At 34.2% G+C, this 14,067-nt stretch overlaps 1 protein-coding gene across 2 annotated transcripts in view; it reads left to right on the forward strand.

Moving 5' to 3' along the window:
- LRP1B (LDL receptor related protein 1B) overlaps positions 1 to 14,067 on the forward strand; it is a 1,933,102-nt gene that overhangs the window by 1,849,769 nt on the left and 69,266 nt on the right. For both annotated transcript variants that reach the window (XM_050752792.1, XM_050752793.1), the window contains exon 84: positions 10,921 to 11,082. In XM_050752792.1, the coding sequence (XP_050608749.1) occupies positions 10,921 to 11,082 (162 nt within the window). The remainder of the gene's footprint in view (positions 1 to 10,920; positions 11,083 to 14,067) is intronic.

The raw sequence follows: 14,067 nt of genomic DNA on the forward strand, positions 1-14,067 counted from the left end.
TTGCTCAAAGTCAAGTTCAGCCAGGAATTTTTTGATAACTTTGTAACATTATGAAACTAATGACAAAACATATGTAGTGAAGGATCTCAAGTCATATATGTATGTGGAGCATAAAATACACAGTCACCTAACTGATATCTTGAAGAGTGAACATACGTTTAAACTGCCCATCTTTGCTTTACTTTCACTTCTCATTTAAATGAAGACTTTTATTTAAATCAATCTTTGCATCCTAGCTCCCTTAACATAGGTATTAATTATATTTAAGGAATGCTGAAAACTGGATATTTGGTTCTACTTGACTTGTTTGGGCTGTGTTTTTTATTTGTGTAAATTTAGGGAATTCAAATGCAGTTTTGTTACATGGATATATTGTGTAGTGGTGAAGTCTGGACTTTTAGTGTAACCATTAGCTGAATAGTGTACATTTTACCCATTAAGTAATTTCTTATCCTTTACCCTCCTCCCACCTTTCCAATTCTCCAATGTCTATTATTCCACAATATGTCCATGTGTACACGTTATTTAGCTCCTATTTATAAGTAAGAACAGGTGGTAATAGACTTTCTGAGATGTTTTGCTCAAGATAATGGCCTTCAGTTTCATCCATGTTACTACAAAAAACAGAATTTTATTATTTTCTATGGCTATGTAGTATCCCATGGTGGGTGTGTGTGTGTGTGTGTGTGTGTGTGTGTGTGTGTATGTCACATTTTCTTTATCCAGTCATTCGTTGTTGAACACGTAGGTTGATTCCATATTTTTCCTGTTCTGAATATTGCTGTTATAAACATACATTACATATGCAGTATGTTTTTGATATAATGATATTTCTTACCATTACGTGAATATACTCAGTAGTGGGATTGCTGTATCAAATGGCAGTTTTATTTTTAGCTATTTGAGAAATCTCCGTATTGTTTTCCATAGAGGTTGTACTAATTTACATTCCCACCAACAGTGTATAAGTGTTCCCTTGTCTCTACATCCTTGCCATCTGTTATTGTTTGGCTTTTTACTAGCAGCCATTCTAACTGATGTAAGATGGTATTTCGTTGTGATTTTTACTTCTCTTGTGAATATTTTGAACTTTTTTATATACTTGTGGGCCATTTGTATGTTTTCTTTTGAAAAGTGTTCATGTTCTTTAACCACTTTTTAATAGAGTTATTTGGTTTTTTTGTTGTTGTTGTTGTTGTTATAGTTGAATTGTTCGAGTTCCTTTTAGATTCTGGATATTATAGCCCTTTGTCGGATGCATAATTTGCAAATAATTTCTCCCATTCCTTTGGTTGTCTGTTCAGTCTGTTGATTATTTTGCTGTGCAGAAGTGTTTTAGTCTAATTAAGTTCCATTTATCTACTTTTGTTAATGATACATTTGCATTTGAAGTTTTAGTTATGAATTGTTTGCTTAGGCCAGTGTCCAGGAAAGCTTTTCCTAGGTTTTCTTCTAGCATTTTTTATAGTTTCAGCTCTTACATTTAAATTTTAAATTCATCTTGAGTTTGTTTTGGTATATGGTGAGAGTTAGGGCTCCAGGACCATTTATTGAATAGGGTGTCCTTTCCACATTGTACGTTTCTGTTAACTTTGTCAAAGATCAGTTGGCCGTAAGCATGTAGCTTTATTCCTGGGATCTCTATTCTGTTCCATTGATCCATGCATCTATTTTTATACCAGAACCATGCTCTTTTGGTTACTATAGCCTTGTGGTACAATTTGAAGTCAGGTAATGTAATGCCTCCAGTTTCTTTTTGCTTATAATTACTTTGGCTATTCAGGCCCTTTTTCTGTTCCATATGAATTTTAGGATAGTTTTTTCTAATTCTGGGAAAAGTGACGTTGGCATTTTGATAGAAATTGCGATGAATCTGTAGATTGTGTTAGATAGTATGATCATTTTCAGGTAAATAATTAATGATGTTAAAATTGAAAACACAAAGAACATAGTTTAACAAGTATGTAATATAGGAAATTATAACTCTAACAAGGCAAGTAGAAAAAACACAGAAAGCATAATACGAAAGTGGCAAAGGTAAGTCTCATACATGTATGCAGGAGTTTGGGGAGCAGGAAGCAGAGGAGGAGCCCAGTCAGACATGGAGGAAACCAGCATTTGCAAATCACTACCAGAAGACAATGTTCATGATGCAAACTTTGCAGCAAGTGATTTTGAGATATTCAGCACGAGTTTAAAAAGTTGTCAATGTCCTTTGACTAAATATTAACACTTTTTGAAATGTGTCCCAAGGATTAGGTAGTAATAAAAAAGAACAAATTTAGAAGTGAGAACATTCAATTGTGTTATTTGTGGTATCACAAATTTGGAGATAGAAACTTAAATTCAAAAACAATAGGATATGCAACTGCTGTATAATAAGAGCCTAGTAGGGAAACTATGTATACATAAAATGTCTGTATAAAGAAATAGATCCTTCTTTATACTTGCATATTTTCCAGATACCCCACAATTAACATGTATTCCTGTTATTATTGAAAAAATAGCAACAATAATTATTATTGGAAACTATTATTAGAAATTAAAATATTGTCAGGATCATGATAATTATTTTTATTGGTTGCTTACTAAGTGCCAGACACTGTTCTCTCCCTTTGAATCTTCATAAAATACCTGTGAGATAATAAAAGTAAGATTCTGTCTAATTTTGCTGCTGGCTTCATACGTCAGAGTTAGTGATTCGTTTGGACCATATGGTGAGAGCAGTTCTAAACTATTCAGTCTTCCGGCTCTGTAGACTAATGTTAGAAGGCTTAAGTTAGTTTACTTATATTCACAGAAAAGACAAAAATGCTTCAATCTTATTTACACAATGCTGGCTGAAAATAAATGTTCCAGAAGTATAAATAAATCGTGACCTATAATTTGAAGCATATCAGAATATATTAAGAAGTACCTGGGAGGGAGCTAGATAAAGCCCACAATTCTTCCTTTTCTTTGTCAGGCTTTGCTGAATAGTTCTGTGTAATCTTTTTGATACTTAAGAAAACCTGACAGCCATAGTCAACTTGCTGAAATTATTTATAAATGGACACTCACTTTAAATCCAGGAAAGCATTACATTAAGCAGAAAAGTAAAATGTCAAATCTCCTTATTGAAAAGACTAGCATTTTTATTTTAAAGCATTCAGAACTTCTATTCCATGAATCAAAGTCTGAAGTCAAGACAGATTCACAAAGGAGAGTAGTCTTGGGGACAAGAGGTCAGGAGATAGGCTTTTCTATCACAGTCCTGTAACTAACTGGATGACACGGTGGTACTTTGTCTCAGTTTATGATGTCTATGCTATATAAAGGGACAGGAATGTGGCCACTGTCCAAATAGTAAAAATGTTTTGAGTATTATGTCATATTTTGATAGTATTTTCATAGAAGGGCATTAAATATAAACATTTATAAGTATGCTCTGCAGTTTAAGTGTCACTTAAATACTGCTATTCCTTACATTCAATGTTTTTATCAGACCAACTGAACTAAAAAATCATATATATATATATATAAAACTAGTTAGGTAGAAAACATCATACTCAAACACAAAAATTTGAAAGCACCAGACTGACTCAACCAGGACCAAGTTAAATAGGAGTAAGTGTCATAGTTCACACAGACAAATAAGTATGAATTAAAAATTGGCTTAAAAAGAGAGCAGATTAATAATGCTCAGTAGCATGTATCTACTGCACAGAAATAATAATCGGTCCCGATGTCACAGAAAGCTCAGAAGGAATTACTTTTGCTAGCATTCCTTTGTGGCAATCAGACATACTTGTTCAAGCCTTGTGTAGGTAGAGGAAAATAAATTATAACATATCTGTCCAATATTAAGCAGAGAGGACTTTTTGCATACTTTGTCATTAAATATTCATTAAATTATATCAATAAGTAATATTTTTATAATCAACAACAGTTTATCAAATAAATCTAGCTTTTAAAGACAGATGCTCACCAGGATTACAGTAAGTTATTGAAAAATATCAACATAATATACCTCTACAATATTCAAATGAAAGTATATTGCTTTTGAGAAAATGGGTGTCAATAGTGATTGATATATTACTTGACAAAACGTATCCCAACAAATTTTACTCTACAATTATTAGCAAATAGGTAGTAATTTCTATATTGAGCATAGTATACTATTTTGGAAATTGTATAAACATAGTTATATCTTTAATGTAGCAATTGCTATATTGTGAATGCTTATATATAATAAGAATTCTGCTAAATTCCTTAGATATGTTAATTTTTATTACTGTATGATGTTTACATTGTGGCATTTTTTCAATGTGATCTAGAGTGGTTAAGTATTAAGACCAGAATCTGAGAACCTTGATTATTCCAAATTAAGTGCTCTAATACATTACTTATTATCACTGAAAATCAGCACTATCTGCCCATATCAAAGAAATAGCTGACTATGACTACATAACTAAAGGTGACATATAGTTAAATAGGTCCATTTACTAGAGATACAATGCAACCAAATCATATAAATTTAATGCTCCTTTAATGGGAACTAATGATAAATCTTTACAATATCCATGCAGATATTTATCCATATAATAGAAAATATTTTATTCTATTGTTATGTACTTCAACGTATATTATTTCAACTGAGATATATGAATTGACTATGGGCATCTTATGTCCAAAAGTATAAAAATAAGAAAAAATGAGCAATATAATTTTATATGAAGCTTCATAGCAAGGGCATATACTCAGTCAAGTTTAAATAACAGTCTAAGCATAGATAATTTGTTTAATAATAATAGTGGTAATAATGCCAATATTACAACTAATAGTAAAACTTCCAGTTACTGTGGACTGGCTATGCGGCAGGCATTGTGCCATGTGTTTTACCTGTACACAGTATGTTTTGCTATCACTGCTTACAGAACGTGATGCAGAGAGGAAATCTAAGTTTTCTAAAGTTACACAATTTAAAAATCAAACATGATTTTATTCCCAGGTCTCCCCAATACCAAAAACAATTTATTTAACACTGCACCAAATTGATGTTTTTCCTTTAAATATTAGTGATGAAATATTATACAATCAGCCATTTTTACTGACACAGATTTTGCTATGTAAGGGACATGTGATATAAGTGAAATTTAAAGAACTCTATGAGATTCCAAGACATTTCCATTTTTCTTATGAGCAATACAATGTTTAAATAAAATATAGACCTTAATAATATTTATTATTGTTTATAGATGATTAGTGATTTAAATTACATCTTCACCATATTTGACATTAGCTATTGTCTGTTATCAAGTTAAATTGTAAGAGTTTATTATTATGGGCTAAATGCAGTGACTCACGCCTGTAATCCCAGCACTTTGAGAGGCCGAGGCAGGAGGATCACAAGGTCAGGAGTTCGAGACCAGCCTGGCCAACATAGTGAAACCCCCATCTCTACTAAAAATACAAAAAATTAACCAGGCATGGTGGCAGGTGCCTGTAATTCCAGCTACTAGGGAGGTTGAGGCAGGAGAATCGCTTGAACCCAGGAGGCGGAGGTTGCAGTGAGCCAAGACTGTGGCACTGCACTTCAGCCTGGGCAACAGAACGAGACTGCATCTCAAAAAAATAAAATAAATAGGCCGGGCGTGGTGGCTCACGCCTGTAATCCCAGCACTTTGGGAGGCCAAGGCAGGTGGATCACAAGGTCAGGAGATCAAGACCATCCTGGCTAACACGGTGAAACCCCATCTCTACTAAAAATACAAAAAAATTAACCGGGCGTAGTGGTGGGCACCTGTAGTCCCAGCTACTTGGGAGGCTGAGGCAGGAGAATGGCGTGAACCCGGGAGGTGGAGCTTGCAGTGAGCTGAGATCACGCCACCACACTCCAGCCTGGGCGACTGAGCAAGACTCCATCTCAATAAATAAATAAATAAATAAAAAGTAAAAAAGAGTTTATTTTTATGACTTTCCAGTATGACTACTTGCTGGAACATTTTAGAAGATATATACAAAGAATTTCAATCTACGAAGAAAAATAGTACAAATAAATAGAACTAATCTCCATTTATTTTATGCATATATATTTGTATCATCCAAAGAAAAAGAATCAACAAGACATACATATATATATGTGTATGTGTGCGTGTGTGTATGTATATATATATATATATATGAGAAAGAGATTTATAACGGGAATTGGTACATTGCTTGTGGAGCCTGAGGAGTCCAATGGTATACTGCCTGCACACTCAAGGATCAGCAAAGGCAGTCGTGTGATTCAGTCCAAGTCTAAAAATCTGAGAACTAAGGGAGCCAATTGTGTAACTCTCAGTCTAAGGCCAATGACTTGAGCAACTAGGTGGGAAGGAGGAAGCAATTCTGGTGTAAGTCTTTGAGTCTGGATGCTCAAGAACCAGGAGTTCCGATGTCCTCAACCAGGAGAAGATGGATGTCCCAGCTCAAGAAAGAGAATTCACCTTTCCTCCACCTTTATTTTATTTGGGCCTTCAGTGAAGTTGATGATGGCCACCCACACTGGTGAGGAAATATCTTTCTTACTTGGTCTACTGATTCCAATGCCAATATCATCCAAAACCACCTCGACAGACACACTCAGAAGTAATATTTTACTAGCTACTTTGGCATCCCTTCGCCCAGGCTAATTGACACATAAAATGAACCCTCATAGTAATCATCTAGCAAACCCTTTGTTAACTAACAAACAGAGTGCAATTTCAGTGTGAAGTAGACCTAACACTAAAAGCAGCTATAGTCTAGTGAAAGTATATATGCTATTGAGGACAAAGTTTCCTCGTTTAGGAAGAAGAATAAGCCCAGAATCAGAAAATTGGGACAGAGGCATTTAGATAGAAAGATAAATATTTAAGCCATAAAATTGGGTAATATCACCAGAAAGAAGTTTGGAAGAACACTTTTTGAGAGACAGAAAGAGAAACATAAAGACTATTATACAAAAAGGCAGTCAGAAAAAAAAAAAAAAAGATAAACCAATAAAGCTAGTGTTTCAGAAGTCACTGGAGAAAGATCTTCCAGGTAGAGATATTAGTCAACATTGGGTAATTAAAGAGAAAATTTGAAGAAGATAATGGTGGAGAAGTAATTAATGGATTCAGTAAAGAAGTGATTAGAGGTGAGTTTTGAAAGTATATGTGTGTATACATATGTATAAATATATGTATGTATATATACACATACATACACATACATGTACACTATTGCATATATATTCATATATTAGTGTATACTAATGCATTTTGTTTTCTGTACTTTATATAAAGTACAGAATATATAAACTACAGAAAATATATATACATATGTTTATATATATAGGCAACACTACACATTGTTCTTAAACTTTCTCACCACCAAATAATTAAAATCAGTCTATATGAGCAATACATTCATATTGAGGGTCCTGGCCTCTTTTCTGAGAGCACAAAGAAAGTAATATATTAAGATACTTTTTTAAATTAAAAAAAAAACACTGTACCTTCAGTGAAGGATTGGAATGTGATTTTTATAATTGAATATTTTACTTTGTCACATATTCGTCAAATTGGGAGCAGAGAGTATAATTGTCTTTTGAAGAAGCTCAAGGATGTACCAAAATTAAAATTTGTACAGATAGATGGACTTGGCAGATATTAGATTTGCTTTTTGGTTTGTTTGCTGTTGTAGTATGTGTGTTCTTTCCTTTGGAAAGATATAATTGAGCATGTTTATAAGCTAAAGGGAGATGAAAGACTCATTCTTCAAAGTCTAAAAGCGCCTGAGAGTAAAGTTGATGGAGAATTTCAGCTCTAGCCCATCACTACCATAAGAGTAAATTCAAATTTAACTTTATCTCAGATAAATAATAGAAATAAAATATAAAATTTAATAAAAGTTTCAGAATGATTCACTTAAATGGTTAAGTACTTTGATAGACATAACCACAGAATAAGTCCTACCTAAAAAAGGTGAATCTCACTTAATAGAAATAATAATAATACCAATCATAATAATCAGATCTAAAATATAACTGTGTGCTTTCTATGTGACTGCTACAGTTAGAAATGTTTCGCATGTGTTACCTAATTTATTCTACATGATTCTCCCCAACAGCTGCAGGAGGTAGGTAGTATTATTATGTTGATTTTATAGACAGGGATACAAACATTTATTTCCCCATGGTCCCACAATTAGTACTTGACACCCGTAGGCTATGAATCTAGGCAGTCTGAAAACCTTACTCTTAGTGTCCGAGCTAAGGAAACTGTCAAAACTGGACTGATTTAGAGCCCGGAAACATGAAGTATGGAGCCTCCCCTTCTTTCCTCAGGTCAACTGATGCTCTTTCAGATTGCGCTACCCTTGTGGGCTGTCAACTCCCCAGCTCCCTGGATGTATCGCTGCTATAAATCTGTACCTTAATCGTTGTAACAGGACTGTTTCTTTTTCAAGTATCAAAATCAAATTCTGCTCCGTAAAAATCTTTATAAATGAATCCAATGCAACTTGTTAGGGTGCACCTAGAGAGATTCTTGAAAACAGCAAATAGGGCCCATTATACAATTTTGCAACAGATGGTTCCTTTCCCATCAGCAAACAAAAGATCAGCTGTATCACCAAACAGTTTCACTTAGATAATATTCCCCTGAATATGAAGATTTCTACTTGTCAAAAAGAAATCTGCTCTTCAAAGGAAGAGAAATAAGAACTCTTAAAAATAATTCAGCTGCACTCTGAATGATTTAAGGCATATGCTAGCTGTGGACAACCTGGTCACCCTGCTGTAGTTTCAAAACAGCTGTAAATAAGACAAAACCATGAAAGCTCATTGTCATTTCTTTGAGTGACTGGGATAGAAGAATTTTCAAATACCTCAGCAGGTACCGTTTGTTTCTTTCACACTTGTCTCATTTTACTTCTTTTCCCAACCCTGATTTAAGCAAAAAAAAGAGAAACACATGTAGGAAACAATGAATCCACAGTGATCACATCATATGTTTGTGTGACACCTTTTCAGATTGTTCTAATGTACTTTAATTGTTTTTGTACTTTGTACACTGTTTATTGCATTGTTTTGCTCATGGTAATTTTTATTTCTTTTTGCTTGTTCTGTATCTCTGTAAGGCATCTATGGACTGTAATTGAAGAATTACTTCTGTTGTTTTGGCCTCTTGATTTTTTCATTACTCTTGTTCCAACAATTATTAACCTCTTCATTTTCTACCATTATTTTTTCTGTTGTCCAGTAGCTTTGTTTTTCACCTACTAATATGCCAATGAAGATATTTTGTTTCTATATCAACAACTAGAAAAATACATTGCCATTTTAAGGAAAATATCTACTAAAAGTTTGTGAACATTTTCTGGCAACAAAATAAATGTGAGGTTACTCAGCTTTTAACGTGTATAAAATTTACCTTGCTTCTCAGGTCATTAATAGGCATTTTTCTGCCACCAAACTAATAACATTCATAAATGCTAAGTTTTAAAGTAAGATTAGTCACCATAAAAAAGTATATTACTTTGTTCATTTAGGGCATCAGTCTCTAGCATTTTTGAGCATGTAGAGTCCTTTCAAAGTAAAGTTGATAAGTTATGGAGCCTCAATTCACTCGTTTTCTTAAAAATGTATATGAATTTTATTTGTAAGTATTGTATTCGCTGAGGAATGTTTCTCAGAAGATTTAGACTTCTCCAATGTAGAATCTATAGCAATAGAGAACAATCATATCATTTTCATACCTGAAGTAAGATTTACACTCATGCATTTCTCTAATAAGTTTAATTACACTTCTGTGTCTATAAAGATGACAGAGAAATGGCATGAATATTCTCTAGGTCTATTCTCTTATCTACAGATAAGAGAGATGGCTTGCATATTCTCTAATGCTAGTCAACTGAGTGATATTGTCTGAGTCTTAGTTAACTGAAATCTATGAAAGTCTCTCTCTCATACTCTTTCATGTTATTTCTTTACATTTTTGCAAACTTTGAAACTTATTATTTTATCATTTAAATGATATCCATTCATTTTGTTTTGTTTTCTTTTTCCTTCTCCTCTCCTACAGAGCTAGTTCCATATTTCATTTTCTACTCAGTCCTTGACAGCCTGAGCAGTTAGAGAAACTTATATACAAGAGTTAACTATGTTATGTTCAAAACACCATACAGGATTGTTCACCTTTCATCCGGATGTTAGTCCCCACTGAGTAAATAAAGGAAACTAGTCCAAGATGATCTGTCATGTTTGGTTTTACGTGCTGCTCAAGTTAAACTTCTAAGTCATCCTATTATTCACTAGACTGAAAGTACAGTCCATTCTCATGAATAACAATATCAAAATTAGACAAAATAAGATTTAGCACTTATGTACTAACCACAGCATGTGTATTTAAGTCAAATAAAAGTTAATGTTACTAAATCCAATTATTATAAATTACATGTCTACTTTAAACTTATTACAAGATTTATTTATAGCATGTGTAAGCTAATGTTTTATGTAGATTCAGTGGTGGTTGGTAGATGATGTTTAAACAATGTGAAATTATATTTTAGGTTCTAATGCAAATATAATCTGTATTACCACATATGAGGAGAACAAAAATAATTGGAAGGGTCAAATTGATATGAGAACAGAAGTAAAAATAAGTATTTTAAGCAAACAATACATGCATGCAAGTATAATTAATTATTCATGAAATGATTATTTTACTGAATTGAACCTTGGCTATCTTCTAACCTAGATTTCCTTGAACATATGAAAAACTGAGACCCAAAGAAGTCTTGTTACTGCCTGTAGAGTAAATCGTGGACCTTGACCAGAAACCTGGCTTCTCAACTTTTATCCCATGAAAATTCCTTGAAAATAAACTGTTTCAGTCAAATAATTTGTTTTTTATTACTTATTGTTTCCAACAGGGAGACCCACCTGCAGCTGTGCACTAGGTTTCACTGGGCCAAACTGTGGTAAGACAGTCTGTGAGGATTTTTGTCAAAATGCAGGAACCTGCATTGTGACTGCTGGAAACCAGCCTTACTGCCACTGCCAGCCGGAATACACAGGAGACAGATGTCAGTACTGTAAGTAAAAGCAGCACCCAGAAGCCATCTGGGAAGCATGCTTTGATGTTTACATTAATCTTCTGATTTCCTGTATCCACTCCTTCCATTATCTTAATTTTAGCCATCCCCTATTTTTCAGGTTCAGTCTCTGTCACTCTAAGAATTATTTACCCATTCTTCACCTTTCTCTTACTGTAAAGATTTTATCTTTCTTCCTCCCTCAGCTTTGATTCCATGGTCCATTATTATAACCATTCCCTGTGTACACCCTCATCTCCCTTCCTCTCTCTTCCCCTCTTTTGCACTTCTTAGCAAACCATAACCATGGTTAAATCCAATTCTTCATCTCTCCTGAACTGACATCCCATAGATGAATGCAACTGAAGAAAAACACATAATTATATTGCTTGGTCTCATTTTAATTCTATCACTAATTTCAAATGGGCACTTACTAAGCCTTTCTATGCAGTTCCCTAATCCACTGACTCTCCCACTCCCCTAGATGTCTATGTCACACCTCCTCCTTCTCATGAAACCTCCAATGCTTTCTCCCCAACTTTACCCTCAGCCGAGAAACTTGCTTTATATTTCATTGATATGAATAGAAACCATCTAAAGAGAGCTGCCACAAACTCACATTAGCCCATCCCCCCAGCTTCTTTCTCCTATGCCCATGAATTTGTCTTTCTTCTTGTTACTAGGAACCCCAGGCTACATCTAATCCTATGCTATCCATCTCATGTCCAGACCCTTCTTGGCTACTCATGAACACATCTCCCACAACTGTCCCCTCTTTCTCCTGCTTTATGATTACTTTCCTGTCTGCCAAGTTCTTTCTGGAAAAACCTTCACTTGTGCCCCATGTCTTTCTTGTAATAATCTTATTTTTCTGCTCTCTCCCTCTCTCGCTTTTTTTTAACAGAAGACTTACTTGAAAATATAGTTGTTATCCACAATTATTCTATTTATATTTTTTCTTTGATCCCACCTCTGTCAAGTTTTTGTCTTTGCTGTTCTGCTGAAACACCTTTTATGAAAGTCAAGTTAATTGATTTTAGTTAATGTCCTCCATGTTGCCATATGTAATGATCAAATCTCAATTATTATTTTACATCTACTTTCAGCAGTTAATCATTTCATCCTTCTTAAAACATTGTCTACAAAGATTTTCATTCCTCTAGCCTGTGTTGTGTTATCTATATTATTTAAATCTTTCAGATATTTCACACATGCAAGCAAAATTGAGACCTACTGCCTCTGCAATTTCACCCAATTGCATGGTTTTTTTAAAAATATCATCCAAATATTAATGACTGTACATTTACATATCCAGCTTAACCTATCTCCTGAATTCCAGGTTTTTATACCTAATTGTCTGTTTGACAGCTTGCTATCATTCTAATGTAAACTGATTTGTTTTTACCCCAAGATTGTTCAACAAGTTGAGTTTCCCTTATCTGAAATGCTTGAGACCAGAAGTATTTTGGATTTCAGAATTTTTTGAATTTTAGAATATGTCCATCTGTATGAGGTATCTTGGGGATGGAACAAAAGTCTAAATACAATATTCCTGTTTCATATGCACTTTATATACACTGCCTGAAGGTAATTTTATATATTTTTTTACTAATCTTCTGCCCTCATTACTGGAGGTCAGGTGTAAAATTTTCCACTGTGGCATCATGTTGGCACTCAGAAGTGTCAGATATTGGAATATTTTACATTTCAGACTTTCCAATTAGAGATGTTCAATCTGTACTATAGTCATTTCTAGCTCTTTAAAAGAAAATGTACTCACTGTCCAGACCAAAATAATTGAATTTTTTGATCCCCCCTTTTTTTAAATCTCCTGTTTTCACTCTCAATTTTACCTTTAAATATACTCAGCATCTGAATACTTCTCACCACTCCATTCTACCAATATCTCTTGCCTGGATTGTTACTAATGGATCTCCATGCTCCCTTTCTTTGCCCCTTAGTATCCATTCTCAAAAGGTCAGTCATAGTTCATTTTATTCACAATAAAATTGCTTTCTATCATACTCACGTTTATTGAGATTTTTCTATACCCAGGGACACTTGTAATTAATTCCTTTTTTGCATTATTTTATTAATTTATTTAATCCTGCCAATAAACTAGATATTGTTTTTACTCTCACTACAGAAGAGGACACTAGAAAAAAATAAACAGACTTGTGAATATCACGTATTCAGCATTTGCTAGAGCCAAGATTCAAACCAGGCCATCTAGCTTTAGGGCTCAGGTCACAGGTCACACCTCCAAAAGTTACATTAAATATCATTGAACTTTCACAGAGAGTGGCCTAGGTCTTTGGTCATTTCAGGAACTACGTGGGACAGCACAGAGTCAAGCTATAATCATTGGCTTATTTGAGAATCAAGCGTAATACTTAATATCTTGCCTCTGATGGTACAGAGGGGCCACATCTGCAGAAGCAAGAAAACATTTACTTTTTTTTTTTTTTTTTTTTTTTTTTTTTTTTAAAATTTATTTATTATTATTATACTTTAAGTTGTAGGGTACATGTGCATAATGTGCAGGTTTGTTACATATGTATACTTGTGCCATGTTGCTGTGCTGCACCCATCAACTCGTCATTTACATCAGGTATAACTCCCAATGCAATCCCTCCCCCCTCCCCCCTCCCCATGATAGGCCCCGGTGTGTGATGTTCCCCTTCCTGAGTCCGAGTGATCTCATTGTTCAGTTCCCACCTATGAATGAGAACATGCGGTGTTTGGTATAAATCATGCTGCTATAAAGACACATGCACACGTATGTTTATTGCAGCACTATTCACAATAGCAAAGACTTGGAATCAACCCAAATGTCCATCAGTGACAGATTGGATTAAGAAAATGTGGCACATATACACCATGGAATACTATGCAGCCATAAAAAAGGATGAGTTTGAGTCCTTTGTAGGGACTTGGGTGCAGCTGGAATCCATCATTCTTAGCAAACTATCACAAGAAAAGAAA

The sequence above is a fragment of the Macaca thibetana genome, chromosome 12 (genome assembly GCF_024542745.1).
Source record: "Macaca thibetana thibetana isolate TM-01 chromosome 12, ASM2454274v1, whole genome shotgun sequence".
NCBI lineage: Eukaryota > Metazoa > Chordata > Mammalia > Primates > Cercopithecidae > Macaca > Macaca thibetana.